The sequence below is a fragment of the Babylonia areolata genome, chromosome 2 (assembly GCF_041734735.1).
Source record: "Babylonia areolata isolate BAREFJ2019XMU chromosome 2, ASM4173473v1, whole genome shotgun sequence".
Classification (NCBI taxonomy): domain Eukaryota; kingdom Metazoa; phylum Mollusca; class Gastropoda; order Neogastropoda; family Buccinidae; genus Babylonia; species Babylonia areolata.
The window spans coordinates 8,251,555-8,272,835 of record NC_134877.1 but is presented as its reverse complement, the minus strand read 5'-3'; the positions used below and the strand labels follow the sequence as shown (position 1 = coordinate 8,272,835).

The window sequence follows — 21,281 nt, the reverse complement described above, 5'->3', positions numbered from 1 at the left end:
GAGTGGTCGTTCCCCTCCCACGCTTTCTCTCAAGTGCGAGAAAGCGTGGATCCCCCCTTTTTCATACACATCAAAAACGATTCCATTATCATCGGGGCAGGTTTCTGGTCTTTTCCCAATACAAATCTTAAGGAAAAATGAGAGATAAAAAGAATAGAGATGGGGACGACGACGACGACCATGATAATGACAACGGCGTTAGCGAAGACAGTGATAGAACTGAAACATCTACCTATTGTATTTAACATGAGACGGATCGTTGCAATGCGTCAATCTCAAATTCAACATCGGAATCAATAGCAAACAAAATTATAGCAAAGCGAATCACTCAAACTGAAATACATAGTACGACTTGACCCAAATCTTTCCCGAGGCATATTATGAACAACATCGAAATGATGAAACAATCTTCGCGTGATATCGTAAATGTGACAGATAAAGGTGTTTCACAATGCTATACCTTTGGATAGGGAGCAGTGAAAACGGAACCAAATCAAGTTTTGATGTTAGTTGTGATGCAACCTTTTCTGTCACATTTATTTACAACGTTCCTTTGTTTCATGCGTGTCCATATGTTTGTGTTAACATAATTTCGCATGCAACATTGCACTGAAAATAGCTTCACTATTTCAGAGAAGACACTCACAACATGAAAACATTATCATAAAAACAGAGTCAAAGAAGGGAAACAAATCAACCAGCCAACCAAACAGACAAAAGGAAACACCCACATACACACACACGCGCGCGCGCACACACACACACGCACACACACACACACACACTCTCTCTCTCTCTCTCTCTCTCTCTCTCGCTCACTCAAACATGCACGTTTTATTTTTATTTTCCGAAACTGAGAATCTATTTTCAGTACAACCTTGCACGCGAATGAATGCAAACAAAAACAGATCAATAAATGTGACAGAAAAGATTGCATCACAACAAACTTGAAAACTATTTGGTCCCGTTTTCACGCTCCCGACGCGATGGTAAAGCATTGTGAAACCCCCTTTTATGAAGAAAATTGAATCATTTCAATGTTATTTCCAACATTCCTCGGGAAAGATTAGTTCAAGTTTTGGTATATCTGGAAAAATCGGTTCTGTAATAAAGAAAATGATGATGGCTGTGTGACCTTCCCTAACTCAATCTAGTATACTTATTTAAGCTAAAATAAGATGTCAAAGCAGATCAATTTTATTGATTTACCTACTTGAATCAATTTCGTCAATTTGACAGCTTGCCAAACATGGACAGGACGCAGGGAATGCCACTGTTAGCCCATGAGATCAAGATTTCTAGGCTCCCCCAAGTCTGTTTTCCCATAGGTCTATGCCCCCTCCTCCCCCCCACAAAAACGTAGGTCAATATTCCCCAGGTCTATGTTCCCACAGGTCCATCTTTCCTCTATGTTGCTCAAGGCTTTTATACAGATTTTGGTAGTTGCCAGTAGTAGTCATTGGTCAAGACCACTGTGAAAGCACAAATAATATGTAACAAGAGAGGCAAGGCCTTCAAGACTCACTTGTGATACACTTTAAAAAAAAAAAATCTAATCGTTAAAATGTGTTCTGTATTTGTTATTATAAAGCTTCAGGTTAAAAAAGAAAAAGAAAAAAAAAGTCCTAACCAGATTCGAACCCCGCGTGTTCGAGTGAGAAGAAACTGTCTTACCCATTACACTATCGTGGCTCCTTAACTGACGTTCTAAACTTTAATATTTGAACATACTTTTTTAAAGGGCGATAAATCAATTGCGGTATTCACAGTGAATATTATTCTAGTGTATCTTGGGCATTCAAAAAATCTTTAAGGGCAATAAAAAATTCTTTTTAAGTCCGCGGTAAAGGAGACGTGGCTATCGCCACAATCACACTGCAATATTTAGCCGTTTTCTCTAGATCTAGATAGATGTACAAGTTTAGTTACACCCGCCGGGAATGTAGTACGACACGGTCGATTCAATTTCTCTTTTATGTTCATTCTAGTTTTGTAGTTTTAAAGTTGATATGAAAATTTAGTATTTTGTCAAACTAATAACATGTAGAGCCAAGTACATGTACTTCTAAACGTCGTATGAAGTGAAAAGGACTTCATTTTGAGAAAAGTCAAGACTGGAAATTTTTACGTTTCACCAGTTCAAGGGTATTAACTCGCATGGTTTACAATTTTTAACTGTGAATTCCGACTGATTCTGTGGATATTTTTATGGCAGTTTGGGGCATAATCCAGTAAGTGATGAGGCGTTCACAAATCTTTCTCTGAATAAATATTTAACGGTCTCCTTCTCCAACTTTCCATCACATGTTATCGTGTATTGTCGATTGAATATAGGATTGAACGGGCAGGTCAACAACATGAAACGAAATGGCGCCGTTCGCGTTCGCGAAAAATATGAGCACGCGCTTTTAATGTGTATAAATATGTGTACGCAATTGATTTTTGCCCATGACCTTCATGGCTCAGCCAATAGATCTATAAAGTCCACTCGTTGTATTGATTTTAGTATTTTCCGAAAAAGACCACTTGGGCGAATGAACATAGTGAAAGCCCTGTACACTGAGAGTAAAATACACAAGCTTTTTATGTATTGAGTATAATTTCAAAATGTAATGTTTAAGATGAGAAAGATCAGTTTAAAGCAAATTAGGTCCCCTAGCATTAATTACATATTAATATCCCTTTTTTACTAGCTGCACCAAAACGTTTCCAAAATAAATAAAACTTCCATGCTTAGCAAAAGAAGTTCCTGTTTGAACAAAAAAAATGATAATAATGACTGCTCTTGTTGTGTCAGAATATCAGATCAAAGTGCCAAATTTAGAGAATAAAAAATATATAAATATAACAGTAAATGCAGTTTGCATATAATTTGGCTTCTTTTTATTTTCTGTGCCCATCCCAGAGGTGCAATATTGTTTTAAACAAGATGATTGGAAAGAACTGAATTTTTCCTATTTTTATGCCTAATTTGGTGTCAACTGACAAAGTATTTGCAGAGAAAATGTCAATGTTAAAGTTTACCACGGACACACACACACACACACACACACACACACACACACACAACCGAACACCGGGTTAAAACATAGACTCACTTTGTTTACACAAGTGAGTCAAAAACGACTCATGATGAACAACAATGTTAACATAACGGAAGCTGCACACTTTGGTGTAGTGATCAGCATTGGTCAGTGAAAGGTCAAACTTGTTCAAGTAATCTTAATATTGCGTAAACATGACAAAATGCCACATTTTGAAAACTTAGTTAGTGGTGGTTAATTAATGGGCCAGATCCTGTCAAGAAACCGTGATACTACATACGTGTCACAAAACAACACAATGTGAACAGTTAGATAGTGGTCAGTAATGGTCAGTAGTTGTAAGTTGGCGGTCAAAAACCTGTCAATCATCATGATGCAAAAATGTGAAAGAACACTTTCGGGCTGTGGTTGATTGTCAACATGGGCAAGTAGTGGTCTGTATTAGTCAACTATAGTCAGTAGTGGACAGTTAATGGTCGTGGTCAAATCCTGTCAAAAAATCCTATCATCACCGTTACAGACTGATGCCACTTGAGAGCACAGATAGTCAGTGATCAGAAATGGTCAAGACAGAATACCGATGTGAAAAATAACGCAGTCTGTTCTTAACACTTTTGGGTAATGGTCAGCAATGGTCTCCAGTAATGGTCAGTGGTGAAAACCTGAGGTCACAATAAGGCACATAAACGTGAAAATATGCATAGCATATATTAAACTATAATACAAATCAGAAATGTATGTGTGCGTAAGGGAAGGGGTACGCTTCGGGTCAGATTTCCAAATAATGCTTGTGGGGGGGGGCGGGGGGGGGGGGGGGGGTGGTGCATAGACCTATGGGGACACAGACTTGGGGGAGCCCAGGAATCTTGATCTCATGGGATAACAGTGACATTCCCTGTGTCCTGTCCATGTGTGGCAAGCTGTCAAAGTGACTGACAGACTGTCCCGCGGGAGACATTTTAGGACACTGACAAGTCCCCCGGGTGAAGATTTGGAACACTGATGCGTCCCAGGGGGGGACCTAAGGAAGAGGGGTGGGATGGTTTGGGAGGTTACATCGGTGCTGGGTACTGGGCGACAACCGCTAATGAGTCACACACACACACACACACACACACACACACACACACACACACACTGTGTTTGACTTGACTCCCACTCCCGCTCCTCCAGCTGACAATCCCTTCATGTGCGAGCTTGCATGAATTAACCAGCGAACTGTACGGATGATCAGATCCAGTTTGGGTTCCGTTGATGCCTCTTGTCTCTCTTGTCTCTCATCTTTGTCTGCCCCCAGGATTCTGTGGCTTTTGGGGGCACGTGGGTGAAGTGGTGTCGTTCTCCTCTTCAAACAGGTGACAGATAAGATGAAGCTTCCCATGGCTTCGGGCGACCAGAGGCCCGTCTTTGACCCCTTAACCCTTAGTTATTTCCTCAAGCCTTTGAGAATGGGGACAGAGACATTGCTCTGAGATGTCATTCGTCGATGGGTAACGAACTTTGTCAACCCTAAGATCTGTATTTCATTGTCCATTTATACCTAAGGGATCGGAAGTGGCTCAGCTTCCATTGGCAAGGGAGGACCTTTCAGTTCTTCTGCCTTCCTTGTGTAGAGGGAGGGTGGGGTTGGATAAGGATGGTTGCGGCTTGGTGCTCGCGACCTTGCGCGAATGTGAGCGTGCGTGACCGAATTTATATTTGAAATCACGCGAGTTTGTTTGTGTTTGTAATGGGCATTGAACATAAAAAAACTTGCCATTGTCACTGCCTTCCTTGTTGTATGGAAACTGCTGAAAGACAAGAAGCGTGGGATGTCACAAAGGGCATGATTTTATGGAAGGAGCTGTGCTACTTTCCGGCTACTTTCATTTTTGCTTTTCCCTCTTAGGATTAGACTGAATTCAGATCCTGGTATCCTTTATGGGCCAGTACAATATTTTTTTGTACGGGGCAGGAACTTTCATATTCACGTTAGTACCTGTAAGACATAATTAATAATTTATGACAGTGATTTTAAGGAAAAGGGTATTTTAAGCCAATACATAACGCAAGTCAATACACCCAACCAGCTAACAAATGGACAATTCTCTCCTCTTCTTCTTTTTAGCCCAGAAGGTGTACCCAGAAAAAAAGGACATGGAGAGGACCAGTCAGGTGCCAGGTCTATCTCTGACGAATCAGCAGTTAGACATGGTCATCCAACAGGCAGATTACCTGACCAAGAGATCGCAAAGGGAAACAACATACGAACTGGCCCGGACCATGTTTCTCCTGGTCCTTCATCGGAAATGGAGCTCATCAGTCCTAGGAAACAAAATGAAGATCCAACCCCTTACACGAAGACATATTCCCAGACAAGAAAGAAACATGGGGAGGACAGAGAAAAGCAAGCAATCAGGTTTGTAAATCTCCTATCCTCTCTCTCTCTCAAAAATACAAATATAAAAATGTTCTATTCAGTTTCTGCAGGCCATTGACCCATGTAAAACAAAATGATATCACGATTTAAATGACCGTGGTTTTGAGCTGAGACCTAAATGGAAAAAAAAGGGCGGACAGAGAGACATGCGGTTATGTGTATCAGTGACTTAAAAATGTGAAATAACAGTTGAAAAACAAACAAATGACATTCCATTGAAATAAACATTTAAAAGGTAAAACAAATACGCGCTTTAAAAGGAAATTATACAAAAATTAATTACAGTGATCTTTCCGTGAAATGATTTGTGTATTCTGCTTGTGTTTGTAGATAACAGCTAATAATATCAAAAGTGATAAAAGTAGTCGAGTAATCAGCAATCCGTTCGGAACTTACATTATGGGGAGAAAAAGCCAGAAGAGAAACAGAGACAGCCTTGGGTATGGAGAAAAAAGTAATTCGTTATTGGAAAGTAGTCAGGACCAGAGACTAAATATGTCGAGTAGGAAGACAACACGCTCTCGTAGTAAAGCACGCAGAATGAAACGAAAGGAATAAAAAAAAAAAGAAAAAAAAAGCTATCGACCAATCGCTCTTACATCCCACACATGCAAACCCGTGGAAAGATCCTTCTAAATAGGCTGGTTCGCTACTATGAAAAATATATAGTGATCCTGGTCAAACAAGCTGGCTTTCGACAAGGCCAGTCCACAACTGATTACTTGGCAACATTAACAACACGACTTAAGCAACAGTTTGCCAGACGGAAAATATTCTAGCAACATTTTTTAATGTGAAAAAGGCTTATGAACAAGTATGGCATGGTCGACTTTTGTAAAAGATGAAAAAGATTGGTGTAACTGACCATATGTACAACTATACCAATGACTTTCTATCAAACAAATAGAAATAAGAGTATGAAGTACATATTGAAGTTCAAGACCTCTTGAAACGTGTTTGCCTCAAGGATCAGTTATTGCACCTATGTTATTTAACTTTTTATAAGCAGATCTTAAGATACAATGTTATCCCAGTTCACTGATGATATTTGTTTTTGGATGAAGGTGATGATGAAACGCAAAGCCACAACCAGGATTTTGAACTATTCAAAGGCTTACTAGTGCAAAATTGATAAAATTAACAAACATGGAAAACGGACAAACCCAGTCACTGGAAAAAACGAGCATGTTGCTTTGAACTCGGAATATGAACCCGAAAAACTACCAATGTTTACTCTAGATGGTATCGTCATAGATTACACACAGACTTTCAAATTTCTTCTTTCTGCTTACCTTGAATCACCACATCGAGTAAACAAAGCGATAAAAGGTCTGAATTTTCTTAAAGTTGTTGGCAAACAACACTAGGGACAAAGCGCTGATTTCTTTGTCAACCGTGCTTGTGCGTTCAAAGCTGACGTATGCTCAGGAAGTGTTCTTTAGTGTACCACAACACCAATTAAAAAGTTACAAGTACATATTGCAAAGCTTACAAACTCTTGAGTCCCATCACACACATCAGTCTTAGGAAGTTATAGAAGCATGAGTATTACCACTTGAACATAGAAAAAGTATCTGCCGCAAAATTTGTTTAAAAAAAAAGTTTATGTAGATATAAAGTCGGACATAAATTTGACAAAGATTTCGGAAAAAAAGGCTACAACAATAAAGTCCTTAAAATTCATCTATAATTTTACAAAGGCATCATCAATGATTCAGATGTTGATGTAAAAACTATTGCTATTAAACCGTCCTTCTCAACCATTCCATTCCATCGTGGAAATTGTGAAAACCCAACTTTGATATAGACTACACAAAAACAAAAAATTAACAACAAACAAATCACCTTATATACAAATGAACTCCGTATGTTCTCACATGGAAAGCAAATATAGAAATTATCTATATAAAAAATGTATGCAGATGGTTCAGTTCTTGATGATGGCAAAGCGGGAGCAACTTTTGTAATTCTGGAATTAAACCAAGAGAAAATATATTACTTGGATTAAAAAACAAAAACAAAACAAAACAAAAACAACAAAAAACAAACGAAAAACCCATCAGTCTACACTGCTGAGCTCGAGGCAATACTTATGGCTTTGATTCACATTCACGGTACCTCGTTTGTCGAGTTCTTGCTAGTATCTGATTAATTAATTCGAAATATATTCATGAAATCATCCCAAACCACCTGCAATCTTGACCCCATTCCCAGTCTTCTGCTTGACCATATTGACTTTCTCTTTCCGTCCATCACCAACATTATAAAAATGAATCATTGTTGTCCGGGAATGTCCCTCCTGAATCAAAACTGCCAATGTTAAACCTCTTCTAAAGAAATGTTCTCTCGGCCCCAATGTTTTCAAAAACTATCTGTCTGTCTTTAACGTTCCATTCTTGTCCAAAAATCCCGAGAAAGTTGTCCACCACCAGCTCTCTTCTCATTTCGATTCCATCCATCTTTTATCACCACGTCAGTCTGCCAGCCGTGCAGGACATAGCACAGAAACAGCCATTCTTTGTTTCATTAATGACATTTCAACCTCTCTTGATGAAGCCAAAAATTCGAGTATTACTTCTTTTAGACGTTTCTGTCGCTTTCGACACGATTGATCACGAACTTCTAATGAGCAGGCTTGAAAACACCTTCGGAATTTGTGGGAATGTACTCATCTGGTTTCGCTCTTATCTTTCAGAAAGAAATCAGTTTATTCTGGTTAAAGACCATCCACAAGGTTCTGTGCTAGGCCCTGTTTTGTTCCCCTCTGCCCGAGTTAATCCACAGTCACTCAGTCGCACATGAATTGTTTGCCGACGGCAGGCAGCTACTAAAATCTGCTGTTCTTGCTATCCTTTGCTCTCATCATCTTTAAAGGCATGGCCCAATGACCCATACTCATTCCGACACAGTTCCTAGAGTCTTTCAAGTCAGACCTGAAAACATATCTCTTTACACATTACTATGATTAACCTATCCCCTCCCTTCCATTTAAGAACGTGTTGTTTCCATCCAGATTGATTACTGGATTGTGATATATGTGCATGAAGAGGGAGAGGGAGCAAGAGTTATGTCACCCATATGTGTGTGTGTGTGTGTGTGTGTGTGTGTGTGTGTGTGTGTGTGTGTGTGTATTTGTGTGTGCATCATTGCGTATGTATGTATGATAGATTGTTACTTGTTATCTCTTTTTGCGTTATTCACGATATCATACTATTGTTTCTTTGGTATTACATTAATAGTCATTGTAAGGTGCTTTGAAAATGATTGCCAAATGTTATTTTGCATACATTCAAAATGAGTGTTACACGCACTTAGATCTGCAAATTAAAAAGAATCACGCCTTGAGACGATTACTGAAATAAAGCATAATCCACTGGAGACTAAAAGGATTACAAACTAAACATTGCACCGCAAGCCTGAAGAGCTCATAGGTACGATGCTACTATAGTGTGAATAGTAGATATTTGCTTGAGTGAGAGGGTTTCTCTCTAATTGGCAGTCAAGGGCAGATACCAAGCCCGATGGGCACTACACATTACGAAATAGCTGTCGTTTGCTGTGCATACTAACTTCCCATCTGGAAGAACAAAATGGCCAACATGAGCATTTTAAAATGAGAGATTTTAAAACTCACATCCCCACTCCTAACACCCACCCCAGTCGGAAATCAGTTTTAAGTTAAACCAAGACACCTCTTTTCACTTGTTTACGGAAAGTGAAGGCATCTGGGCTTGGATGTATAATTCACACAATAATAGAATACCATGCTCAATCCATCGAGCCCTTGATAATGCTCAGTGCTAAATTGTAAATTGTTCTTGTGAAAGAAAAGAACAGTATTTGCAAGGGTGAAAAATAGTCCGGGTATAAAAGGGGAAATAAATTTGAATCAGTTCAATAAATACATTAACAATTTTCCTGTAACATAGATGGGCCTATATCATCAGATGCATGCCGTGCATAGTATTTTTTATGAAATACATGGAGTCTTAAAGGGGAGGAATGGGGACGGGGATGAGGGGGTGGGGCAAAAGACGGATGATTGCACTCTAAGTGGAGTGATGGCCTAGAGTTAGCGCGTCCACCTAGGAAGCGAGAGAATCTGAGCGCGCTGGTTCGAATCACGGCTTAGCCGCCGATATTTTCTCCCCCTCCACTAGACCTTGAGTGGTGGTCTGGACGCTAGTCATTCGGATGAGACGATAAACCGAGGTCCCATGTGCAGCATGCACTTAGCGCACGTAAAAGAACCCACGGCAACAAAGGGGTTGTTCCTGGCAAAATTCTGTAGAAAAATCCACATCGACAGGAAAAACAAATAAAACTGCACGCAGGAAAAAAAAAGAAAAAAAAAGGGTGGCGCTGTAGTGTAGCGACGCGCTCTCCCTGGGGAGAGCAGCCCGAACTTCACACAGAGAAATCTGCTGTGATAAAAAGAAATACAAATACAAATAATGATACGTCTGTGTGTGTGTGTGTGTGTGTGTGTGTGTGTGTGTGTGTGTTCATATTATTACATTTCTTTCGCTTCACAATAACATCTGTTGATTCCACTGCAGGTTTGAAGTCTGTGGGAACGACCAATTTGATAATGGACAGCAGAACGATGAGGTGCCCACGGACACCAGTCATGCGCGGGAACCCAAGAGCATCAAGAAGCGGCCAGAATGGAATAACCGTCTTGCACTATCAGTTCCTCAGCCGTCTCAAATAACTGCCAAATCCTGGCGACGTTACGAAGCGGAACTGACTCACATTCCCAATACCACATCCACACGACAAGTGTATAAGGTCTACACAGGCCGCTCCAAACAGCAGCTTCGGGGCAGAGAAGTCAGTGACAACGATGGTTGTTGGTTAGAACAGAGAACTTCTACAAGAAGTTCGCTGCAGGAAGAAGAACATGGGGAAATGAAAGACTCAAGTTTTCAGTCTTCTAAGGAACATATCCTGACACGTAACGAGGCCAAAATGTTTCTGCATCTGCAGAACGTGTACGGTAGTGAAGCATACCGCCAACATCGCAAGGAATGTTTTTTCAAGAAGCTGACTAATGTCCAGCTGGAAGAGCTTCAACGTCAAGCTGAGGACAAGCGAAAGAAACGACAGCGAACTGAAGAGAGCAAAAAGCGACAGAAACGGCAACTAATGTATGTCAGGCGCAAGTTTCGCAGGGAGCAGTTACATCGTTTTCGTACGCAGTATGTGACGTCCAGAATTTTGGAGTATGAAAAATGGGATCGCGACATATATGGTCTGCCTGGGGACCAGAATGACGATGTTAGAAGTGTCGATGATGTTAACGGTTCTGACAAAGACGAATCAGCATCAGCTGCTGGAGACAGTTGTCATTTAGATAAAGACACAAACAAGACAGCAACAGAAACTATTAGTAAACGAGGGATGAAGTACTCCCAGACCCACATTCCACAGTCAGAGCAGGCAGACAAATCCTTATCCGGTGCTCCAGTAACTTCCTCAAATATGAATGACACATTGAATACTGGTCCTGGCTTCAAGGGCAAGTCGAATGCAACACGCTCCAAAACAGCTGCCAGCACGGATTCCACCCAGGTGAATCAACCCAATGCCACAATGAACTCAAAGCAAAGCTCGAACAATGATCAGACTAGTAACTCTGAAGCTTCAAAACCAGCTTTCTCGTCGGATGATGATGATACAAATAGACCAAATAACACACGCGCAAACATGACTAAGACTGGAAAAAAGGCTCCCGGTAGTATGGCAAAGACCAAAAAGTGTGATCCAGAGCAAACTACGAGGGTCAAAGACACGGTCACACCTGTTTACCCAAACAGGAATACCACAAATACTCATAGTTCAGTTGCCATTTTAGATGGCAAACCTGGTGCAGCCACGGAATCATTTGAAAATGTGGCATCACTTTCTGCAAATAACACGAATGATTTCGCTTCTGGCGCCAAGAATAATTCAGTGGCTGTTTCTCCACCCAAAGGGACTTCCTCCAGCAAAGCAAACGTAAAGAATGAAAACCAGCCAACGGAAAGAAACTCGATGGATAAGGAGAAAAAGGGTAGAGGTGATGGCACTCCCCGAAAGGACCAAAATGGCAGTTTTCAGAATAAGAATGATGACATGAAAAAAGCGAAAACTGGTAGTCCTGACACCAAGAAAAATGAAAACGAACACAACGATTTGCCTACCAAATTAAAACAGAACAATGCATTGAGCAAAGTCAAAGACAGGGGCGTTGTTGATAATAAGCAAACCGCAGTCAGTTACGAAAACAAAGAACTAAATGTCACCACAGCGAAGAAATCTGGATCAAAAGATCCTCCAGATAAGACCGCATCAAGGGAAGTGCCCCCGAATGATCGTGTACTCAAAGGACATGTTTTCCACAGTTCACATCAACTAGACTCAAACGAGCACATTGCTGCCACGAGTCCCGCACGTACGGACGCCAACAAGAAGTCTTCAGGTGGAAGACAAGCGAATTCTCACGGACTTAAGTCGGCAAAACCACAGCCCAAGAACAAGGCAGAAGAAAAGAAACAACTGGAGCGAAAGTACGGGAAAATGTTTGAGGTGAACACAGGGCCCTCGTGGAATCCACGAGCCAATACCCCCAAAATGGAAGGCATCGACACTGTCATGGTCAGAGTGACGGACGAAAAGGGTAAATATGAGATTATATATATATGTGTTATATATATATATATATATATATATATATATATATATATATATATATATATATATATATGTTAATAAACACCCTTTCACTTTAGTGACCGTTTTGACCGTGTAAACGGTTGACTCATTTTCTGTCTTCGCCATTGCACTCCCATATTATGTGCGCGCATGCCTTCGTCCCATCTCCCTGTTCCCAGAGACGAATTGGATCCATTTCATTCTTAGACTGTATTTTACCTGTGTAAACGGGTGATTGTTTATCAGCCTTTGCACTCTTGCATATGAGCATGCATGCACACCTCCTTCACCTGCATCTGTTGTTCTTTGTGGTGGTGGTGGTGGTGGTGTGTGTGTGTGTGTGTGTGTGTGTGTGTGATGAACCGTACCATGTCAAACTGGTACAAAACTTGGCCTGTCGGTTTGCTCTGCTGGCCAAATTTTGCGGCTATCACAGCACGAAAAAGCCTTCACCAGGCTTGTCGTCTGGTAGGTCAATCAGCGCATTCCCCACCTCTAGCACTGAACAGCCTTTTGCTAACGATTAACTTGATGAGTTCACCAGGTTTTAGTTCTGTCTTGCTTCAGCCTTTTCCAGACTCTTTTCGGCTGTTTTCTTTAACAGTGTTTGCTTCAGTTCTGACGTTCGATTCGATCTCGCTCCTCGTTCATTTTCGAATCGTTATTTTCTTCTTCTCGTTTCATTCTGATTACCTCTCTTTCATTTCTCTTGTAGAGCTCTTGCTTGTACCAGTTGTTGTGCCTCGCACTCACTCCACCCTGCGATGGCCAAACCTTCATATTTCCAACCCAAGCCTGCTGTCTCTGGGTTCTCTTGAGACCGATTGTGGGAGGTGGGCTCGTCCTAAAACTCGGTCTGAAAGGAGACTGAGGAGGCCTCACCGCCCCCCCTCCCCCTCAGTCTTTCTAGTTGGAATGTACTTAAGGTGCTGTCATGCCCATATTGTTGCCACTTCCGGGATGGCGCGGGGCGTTCCCTTTCAGGGGCATTCAGTGACGGCTCTTTACTCCCGGCAGTATACTAAACTTTCTCTCAGTGGTGGCACGACTCTCTCCATTTCCCCCTCCCATGCTGAGTCCTCTGCCCACTTCCTTCTGTGGGGGAGAAACCTCTGGCCTCGGTTGGGCACACCTCTATCAACCCATCCCAGGTCAGCGCACCCCAGTATCCTTACGGGAGGATACTGGTCATGTGTATCTCACATTTTGGCCCCTTCCCATTGCACCCGTGGGTCCAGCGGGAGGGTGAGGTATGTGAGAGACATTCGCACTTTCCGGCCCCCATCCCCTGGAATTGGTTCCAACAGGAGGGAATGGCTGGTGAGAGGCGAGGCGCACAACCCCTGTATCTGGCCTCTCTCTCCCCAGTACCATTGGTCGAGGAACGGAGAGGGGTACGTGTCAGGCGACCCTTTCACTGTTCAACTGCCTCTCCCCTTATGGGGAGACCTGTTTTGTGGCAGGCGACCTGTTATCTGGACAGTTTACTCTTTGGGTGGAGACCAGTGCATGACAAGTAGTTCCAGGCTGTTGTCCCAGCAGTTCGCCGGCGAGTATGACACCCAGATCGGACCTTACCTCCCACCGCACGTTACACACTTCCAGGAAGTTCTGGCGCCACTGACCTTTTGGAATGGGCTCATAGGGTGGCCGGTGCCCACGGTTGATTTTCCCATCCTACCGTACTGGGGTTCTCCCCTGGGACTCGCTGGGCTGTAAGGAGAACCCCTGAAACTCCCCCCTCCACTATAAGCCTAATAATGCTTGTCCCCAGCATTCAGTGTCCCCCCATGGCGCGTGCTGCCTCAGATGGAAGTACAAGTACTCGTCAGTCAGGACAACCTCCATTGTCACCAGCGCCTCCCTCAGGGACCTTTTGCCTCTCATGGAAGCCATGAGTTTACGCCCCCTCTTTGGAAATGACTGGGTGTTCCTGCCCTCACAACGCTCGTGAACTCTTCACGGGAGTGGTACTGGTCTTGTGTTCATCACTTTCCAGCTCCCTTTCCATGGCACTTGTAGGTCAAACGGGAGTGTGAGGTCTGTGAGAGGCGTTTGCTCTTATCTGTCCTGGGGGAAACGTTGGAGTCATTATCTGGAACGGAGACTATTCCAACTAAACCTCATGGTATCTTTAGCGACTCTTGTCTGGATCTTTCTTTGCGGCAGAATGAGCCTGACCGCGGTGGCCGATGCGGCTACAAGCTCAATCTAAATCTTTAATCTATGCTGGCCAGAAGGGACACGGTTCTCTGTCAATCTGCCCTCATGAGATGTTCATCATGACGCAGCAGCATCTTCGGGCCTTACGTTTATTTATTTAAGACGTCTTGTTATTGCACAATTCCACACTTTCTCGTAAAATGAGGGAAAGCCTGGGTAAAGTGAGAGAAAGTGTGGGACTGCGAAAAAGCATGGGACAGCAAGCAGTCCATGAAAGAACTGTGCAGGAAAAACCCATGCTGATTATTTCTGACAAGTTGGGTTATTAACGCAGGCAGGTAAAAAAGAAATGGGCAGAGACAAATCATGGCAACGAGTACGTGCCCATCCCGGAGAGCAACCATAATTTTACACAGGCAAATAATGACGTGCACAATATGATGATGACATGTAAGGTCTGTGTGGGTGCGTGTATATCTTTGTTCATGTGCATGGTCAGGCTTTGTGTGTGTGTGTGTGTGTGTGTGTGTGTGTGAAAGAGAGAGAGGGATAATTTATGCTGGCATGTTTCCAAAAACCGGTCTGTACATGCAGGTACGGGGCTAACAGTGTGCCTGCTCTCAGTTGTTTAATTAATCTGCTTGTTTCCATACTCAGGAGAAACACTCCAGAACGACGACTGTAATTTCAAAACTCTAATTCAATTTTCCGTTCTCTTCCTCTTTTTCTTCACATTCTGTTTGTAACATTTTCCTTTTTGTTTGTCTCCCATTATTTTATAAAAATAGAACACACACAAAAACCACTGCAGCGCGAGGATCACGGGCAGCTCGCGCGCGCGTGTGTTCATCAGCCGCAAAGTATGCCTACATTCGAAAAGCAACGCTGGTGACATACATAATGTAGTGTTCTGCCCACCTGCTGTCAACTTCCCCTTTTTAAATGTCTGCTGTCTATGCAGCTGCTTGAGTACTGCCCTTGACTTAAAAATGGATTAACAATTTCAGTTCTTAAGTTTACAGTTTTCTCAGAGTCAGTGTCCGCAATTTCAGAGAACGAAAGATATAAATCATCCAACTGGTTGAATTTCAAGAAATGTACAGTGTTCTGCGAAACGATGGCTATAACTTTGCTCCAGCTGACTTGCGAAGAACATCACAAATATATACATCGTGTCGCATGCATTAATAGCACAAACATACACTGGGTTCATTATGTATTGGGAACTCCGAAGAAGCGTAATAACAAAGTTCCAACTGGAAATGTATAATAAGAGAGTATTGTCCTTTGCATGTTACTTTGGGATCACTTCTTTCTTATCCATTCTTGCTATCTAAAGGCGGTGAAGCTCCGAAAAAGTTCGTTGTTCCTCCCTACAATTTTCTACCAGATTTTTTATTCAGTTGTTCTTGATGCAAGGATTTTTTCCTTGTTTCTTTTAGGGGAAGGGGTAGAGTGGATTCGGATGCTGATCAAGATGAAAATAAATCTAACCGATGGTCCCTGGCCCATAGCTTATGCTTGGATAAAATTTCAGGTAAATCAGTTGATAATGTTTTGATTGATCCTGCTGAAAAACCAACACACGAACAAGCCGGTTTGAAAACATGAAGTTCATTTATCTTGAGATACATTGATGGATTTCCATGATACCTCACACTTTGATTCGTGGAATGATATACCTTGCAAGAAGTTATATTTTGATGGTCTTACTTTTCTGGGTCCAGATCCAGGATTTAAAAGAAAAAATGAATTTAACGCTAAGGAAAGTAATATTCAGAATACATCAATAAGACATGGACAAAATTTGAAAATCAGCAGAATTTGATAAATAAATAAATGTTCGGCACTGGCGGAGGTATGCACCTTACGGAGTAGGCCTACCCTGTAGTTTCTCTCAGTCCTCTCCGTGTCATATCTGGTGCCTGCCTAATTAAATCAGTCTATATCTCTATCTGTCAGTTTGTTTATCTCTGTAGCGCAGAGGTGGGAAATATCGCTATGATACCAACTGTAACTATCTTTTTCCGTTTAACTCTTCGTGTACTTCATCGTATTACTAATGCACAGTCTTTGAGAAAATCTGCATGATTTCTTTAACAAATCACATGTATTTCTTTCTGGTTTTGTTGTTGTTGTTGTTGTTTGTTTGTTTGTTGTCGGTTTTGGTTCATAAAGTGAAAAAAATTGATTCCCGTATGTCTGTCAACGTGTAAAAGTGTTAGTGTTTAGTGTTTAGTCTTTGTGTGTGATGTGTGTGTGTGTGTGTGTGTGTGTGTGTGTGTGTGTGTGTGTGTGTGTGTGGTAAGCATAAACATTGTCATTTCGAGGACAATATCAGAGGCAATTGGCGATTGTGCGAACAGTTGGACAGATTTGTAACAGCGGTGCATTTACCTGGATCTGAAAAAAAAAGTGATATGATGTCGACATGTAATCCAGAAACCGTAGACCCTAACTGGAGTCTTTACTAAATTGGTTTTCGCAATGAACACCAATTTGGAGAGTGGCCATTTTTTCCCACAAGATTTCTCACTGTGAAATTCAGACTGTTCTCCCTGGGGAGAGCTTATCGCCACAGTGCAGCGCCACCCATTTTGTTTTCCGTCTGCTAGTGTTTGGTTTACTGCCAAAGATTTTTTCGACAAATTTGTACCAGGGACAACTACCTTGTTGCCATGAGTTCTTTTACGTATGCTGAGTGCGAACTACACACGGGATCTCGGTTTCAATTCATTGTCTAGTGGAGAGAAAAAAATTTGACGAGTGTGGGATTAGATCGTTTCTCTGGCGGACGTGTTTCCATAGGCAACCACTCCACTAAATTCCACTAAACTGTTTTCATCCAGACTTTACACTAAGATAGGTAGCCCAGATGTGATGACTAGAGGGAAAAATCAAATTTTCTTCGATATTTCTTGATTCTTCGGATATCCATTTGAACGTCAGCATGTTTGTTATGTTCCGTCATTTGGCTAGTGTAAAATGACACTAATGCATACATTCGAAATTAAACAAAACTAAATTTTATTCAACCGGGGTAATGACATATATATATATATATATATGTGTGTGTGTGTGTGTGTGTGTGTGTGTGTGTGTGTACATAAATTCCTGCCCAATTCTGTGGTATGAAAAAAGGAAAAATAAAAGAAAAAAGAGGGTAATGGTGGTCGGGGGTGTTACGTGCAGTCGCTGAAAGAGGTGACGAGACAGAAAAGGGACAGCTCAATTAACAGTACGTGTTGACAGAGTCCAGTCAAGTCACCATTTCCATTTCAGTTATTAAATCACGTGATAACTTCTCTGACGTGATTCTAATGTTACGCCATTACTATTGGCATATCACGTGACATCTACTCCCTTTTGGGAGTTGTAAAGGAATGGTTAGAATCATGAAATCCAATACGAAATTAACACTAGATAACTTTTTTTTCCTTGAAAAGTCTTATTGTTATTTCTTTCTCTATTTATTTTCTTTTTTCTTTTTTATTAAACATTAAATTTTATGATCAATAGTTAATATTGTTCTGGGCAAACGAAGTCCAGTGTAGTTTGTTATGTCCTGATTGTGAATGTTTCTAAAGTGTATAATGTTAATGATAATAATAATAATAATAATAATAATAATAATAATGTACATTTACATAGCGCCCTGTCTTTCTAAGAGCTCAGAAAAATATTACAAGTTACATAAAACATTCATGACCACTCTTTCTCAACCCTCACCCTCCACCCCTCCCCCCCCCCCCCCCCCCCCCACACACACACACACACTCCCTTTTCCACTCTACATACATCCAAAGTGAGCTGACATGGGTGGTGTTGGAGAAAACCTGCTCATAGTCAGGTTTTAAAAAGATGAGATTTTAGTGGTGAGCGAAAAGCAGAAATAGAATCAGGTGCACGGATATGATTAGGAAGGTCGTTCCAGATGTGAGGAGCAGCAAAGAAAAAAGAACGTTCACCGTAGGTTCTTGTATTGACACGAGGAAGTTTCAAAAGGTAATAGTCAGAGGAAAAGCGGAGATTTCTTGCGGGAATGTAAAAACTGATAAGGTCAGAAAGATATGTAGGTCCTGCGGAGTGGAAAGCAGAATAGCAGAGACATGCAACTTTGTATTTAATTCTCGCTTCAGTGGGGAGCCAATGTAGAGTGCGGAGATTAGGAGAAATATGGTCAGTACTAAGGACTCTGAGAGTCAGACGGGCAGCATTGTTTTGAAGTTTTTGAATTCGCTGAAGAATAGTATATGGACAGCCCTTGAGAAGAGAATTACAGTAGTCGATTCGTGACAGCACAAAAGCAGAAATAAGAGTTTTGGTAGTTTCAATAGAAAGGTACTGACGGATAGAGTTGATGCGACAAAGTTCACAATTGACTATGCAGATTTACTACCTGAGCATGCATGCTGAGGTTTGAGTCAAGAATGACTCCAAGGTTCCTTGCTGATTTAGAAAACTGAATGGGGTATCACAAACCACACTAGAGGCAGGAAAAGAAGTTGATGCGGACATTCTTGCAGAAGAAACAATCATAGCTTCGGTTTTGTCATCAGTTAACTTTAGTTTCTTGAATGTCATCCAGGATTTAACATCGAGAATACAGTCCTGCATTGACAGAATCCGACTGTGTACTTCGTTTGGTTCTGCAGAGTTTTGAAGCTGAGTACCATCTGCAAAAGTTGGTGAAGAACAGAATGGCAAGAAATGACATCAGAAAGAGGAGCAGTGTACAGAACGAACAGAACGGGGCCCAGGACAGAGCCTTTTGGCACACCATAGGAGATCAGGGTTGGATCAGACTTAAAGTTATTAACAATCCGGAAGCGGTTGGATAGGTATGAAGAAAACCAACTCAGAACTGTTGAGTGAATCCCAAAAACATGTTCAAGTCTGGGAAGGAGTATTCTGTGGTCTGTTGTGTCAAACGCAGCCGACAGATCGAGCAAAGTTAACACAGTTTACCTTCATCAACAGACAGTAACAGTTCATTAACTACTTCAACAAAGCAATTTCAGTGCTATGGGCAGAGCTATATGCTGACTGAAAAGAAGAGAACAGGTTGTTTAATGCTAAAAGGTCTGAAAGTTGGGAGAGAATAATTTTTTCCATAATTTTTGGACACAAAAGCAAGGTTGGATACAGGGCGAAAACTTTTGAGGTCATTGTGATCCAGAGTGGCTTTCTTTAGCAGGCTTTCTTTATTTTTTGTAAGTGCAGGCAAAACAACATCCAAACACCCATACAGTATTGGTGTGGGAAGGGGGTCCAGGTCACATGTTTTTGGAGCAGACTTTTTCAACACACTAAGTACATCTGTCTCTGAAACAGGTGTGAAAGCAACAAAAGGAACACCTTGAAATTCATTTCCCAAGAGATTTGACACAACTGACTGTGAATCCAGTTCTTTCCATACTGTTGTATGTTCATGTGTTGTAAGTTTGTATTCAGTCACATTCATCCTGAGCCCAGGGTTCTCACAGTTTAAGTCTGTTTCTGGGCTTCACTGTTCTGCCTGATCTTGTGGTTATGCTCTTGGATGACATGTCCCGTGAAGCCCCAGGTCGGAAAACACAGGTTGTGGAGTCTTGAGGGTTGTAGTCATGATGTAATGTTGAGGGTGTGTCACTGGACTCCTGTTTCACTGGATCCTGTGGAGGTGGTATGGGTGGTTCTTCTGAAGTTTGTCCCCTGTTGTTTACTCGTGTAGTATGGTCCATCTAGCCTTTTGTAGGACTTTGGACTGTCCGTCGTCCATATTGCTGCACAGTTGTGAGAATGTGGTATGTGGAAGTGGGGCAGGGCATTGAGCGTATGAAGACACGATTGCGTCGAAAAAGCCGTCCATCACTGGTCTGAACGTCATAGGACCTGCTGGTTCTCTTGTTGACGACTATGGCATCCTTCCATAGTGTAGTGATTTTGTCAGTCGGTTGTATCTTGACCGTGTCGCCAGTACTCAGTAGTTTTAGGTCTTTTTAATGACTGTGCTTCTCAGCTATTTTCTGTCGTTTATCTTTGTCATGTGACCGGTAAAGGTTGAGGACTCACCTACAACCCGACCGGCCCCGCGCGATCTAATAAAAGAAAATTTAAGAAAAAATGGGTCTCCGGATTCTCGCACGCTCAGTGAAGTGCAGCCAACACCAAGAATTTATAAGCAATACAAAACTTGATTCACTCACTCACACCGACATACTGACAACCGAAACAGCAGTGAGGCCCTAACTATTTCCCTTTATCCCCCCTCCCAACCTTACTAACCCGATATTGCAAACAACAACAACAACAAACAAACAAACAAAAACAAACACACACACACACACACACACACACACACACACACACACACACATTCGCTTGAACACACACATTCGCCCCTCTTGTACACTGCTCTCACATATGCACAACCATGTCTGGTTCACGTTGATCCTCAGCCTCATGGTTCATGCCACAAACCGCCAAGACGCCGGCAACCACTGAGAGTCCTAGTCCCCGTGTAGACAGGCCATGCGCTGAGGTTATCCAGCACGGCGGCAGTCTATCCCCATGCCCGACTGGGACACTTTAGTGACAAACCCGAGGAACACTCGGGCACCAGAGAAGTTGTTTCTCTCCTTTGGCATATTGAATGTTGTTGGCAGTGTAGTCTTTGCACGTCTTCCCATAAGTCGCTGTATGGGGCTTGAAGTAAGTCCTTCTTCTGAAGTATTTCTTAAATTCAGAAGCCCTAAATAGGGATCCTATAGGGCATAAAGATATTTCTTCATGAACTTCTTGGCCACTTTTACTGCAGCTTCAGTAGCTCCATTTGACTGACTGTGTCCAGGGCTGGAGTGAAACCCAAGCTTTTAGTGAAAGCCTGAACTGTTGTGACGTGAACTGTGGACCGTTGTCACTGATCACGATGTCTGGAATACCAATGCATGCAAAGTGGTGCTTCATCTTGGTGACGA

General features: G+C 41.9%; 1 protein-coding gene across 1 annotated transcript in view; it reads left to right on the top strand.

Moving 5' to 3' along the window:
* The window catches only part of LOC143296081 (uncharacterized), a 57,324-nt gene that overhangs the window by 21,583 nt on the left and 14,460 nt on the right, over positions 1-21,281 (top strand). Inside the window, exons 6-7 of the mRNA XM_076607842.1 lie at positions 5,152-5,442; positions 10,023-12,124. Of these exons, the coding sequence (XP_076463957.1) occupies positions 5,152-5,442; positions 10,023-12,124 (2,393 nt within the window). The remainder of the gene's footprint in view (positions 1-5,151; positions 5,443-10,022; positions 12,125-21,281) is intronic.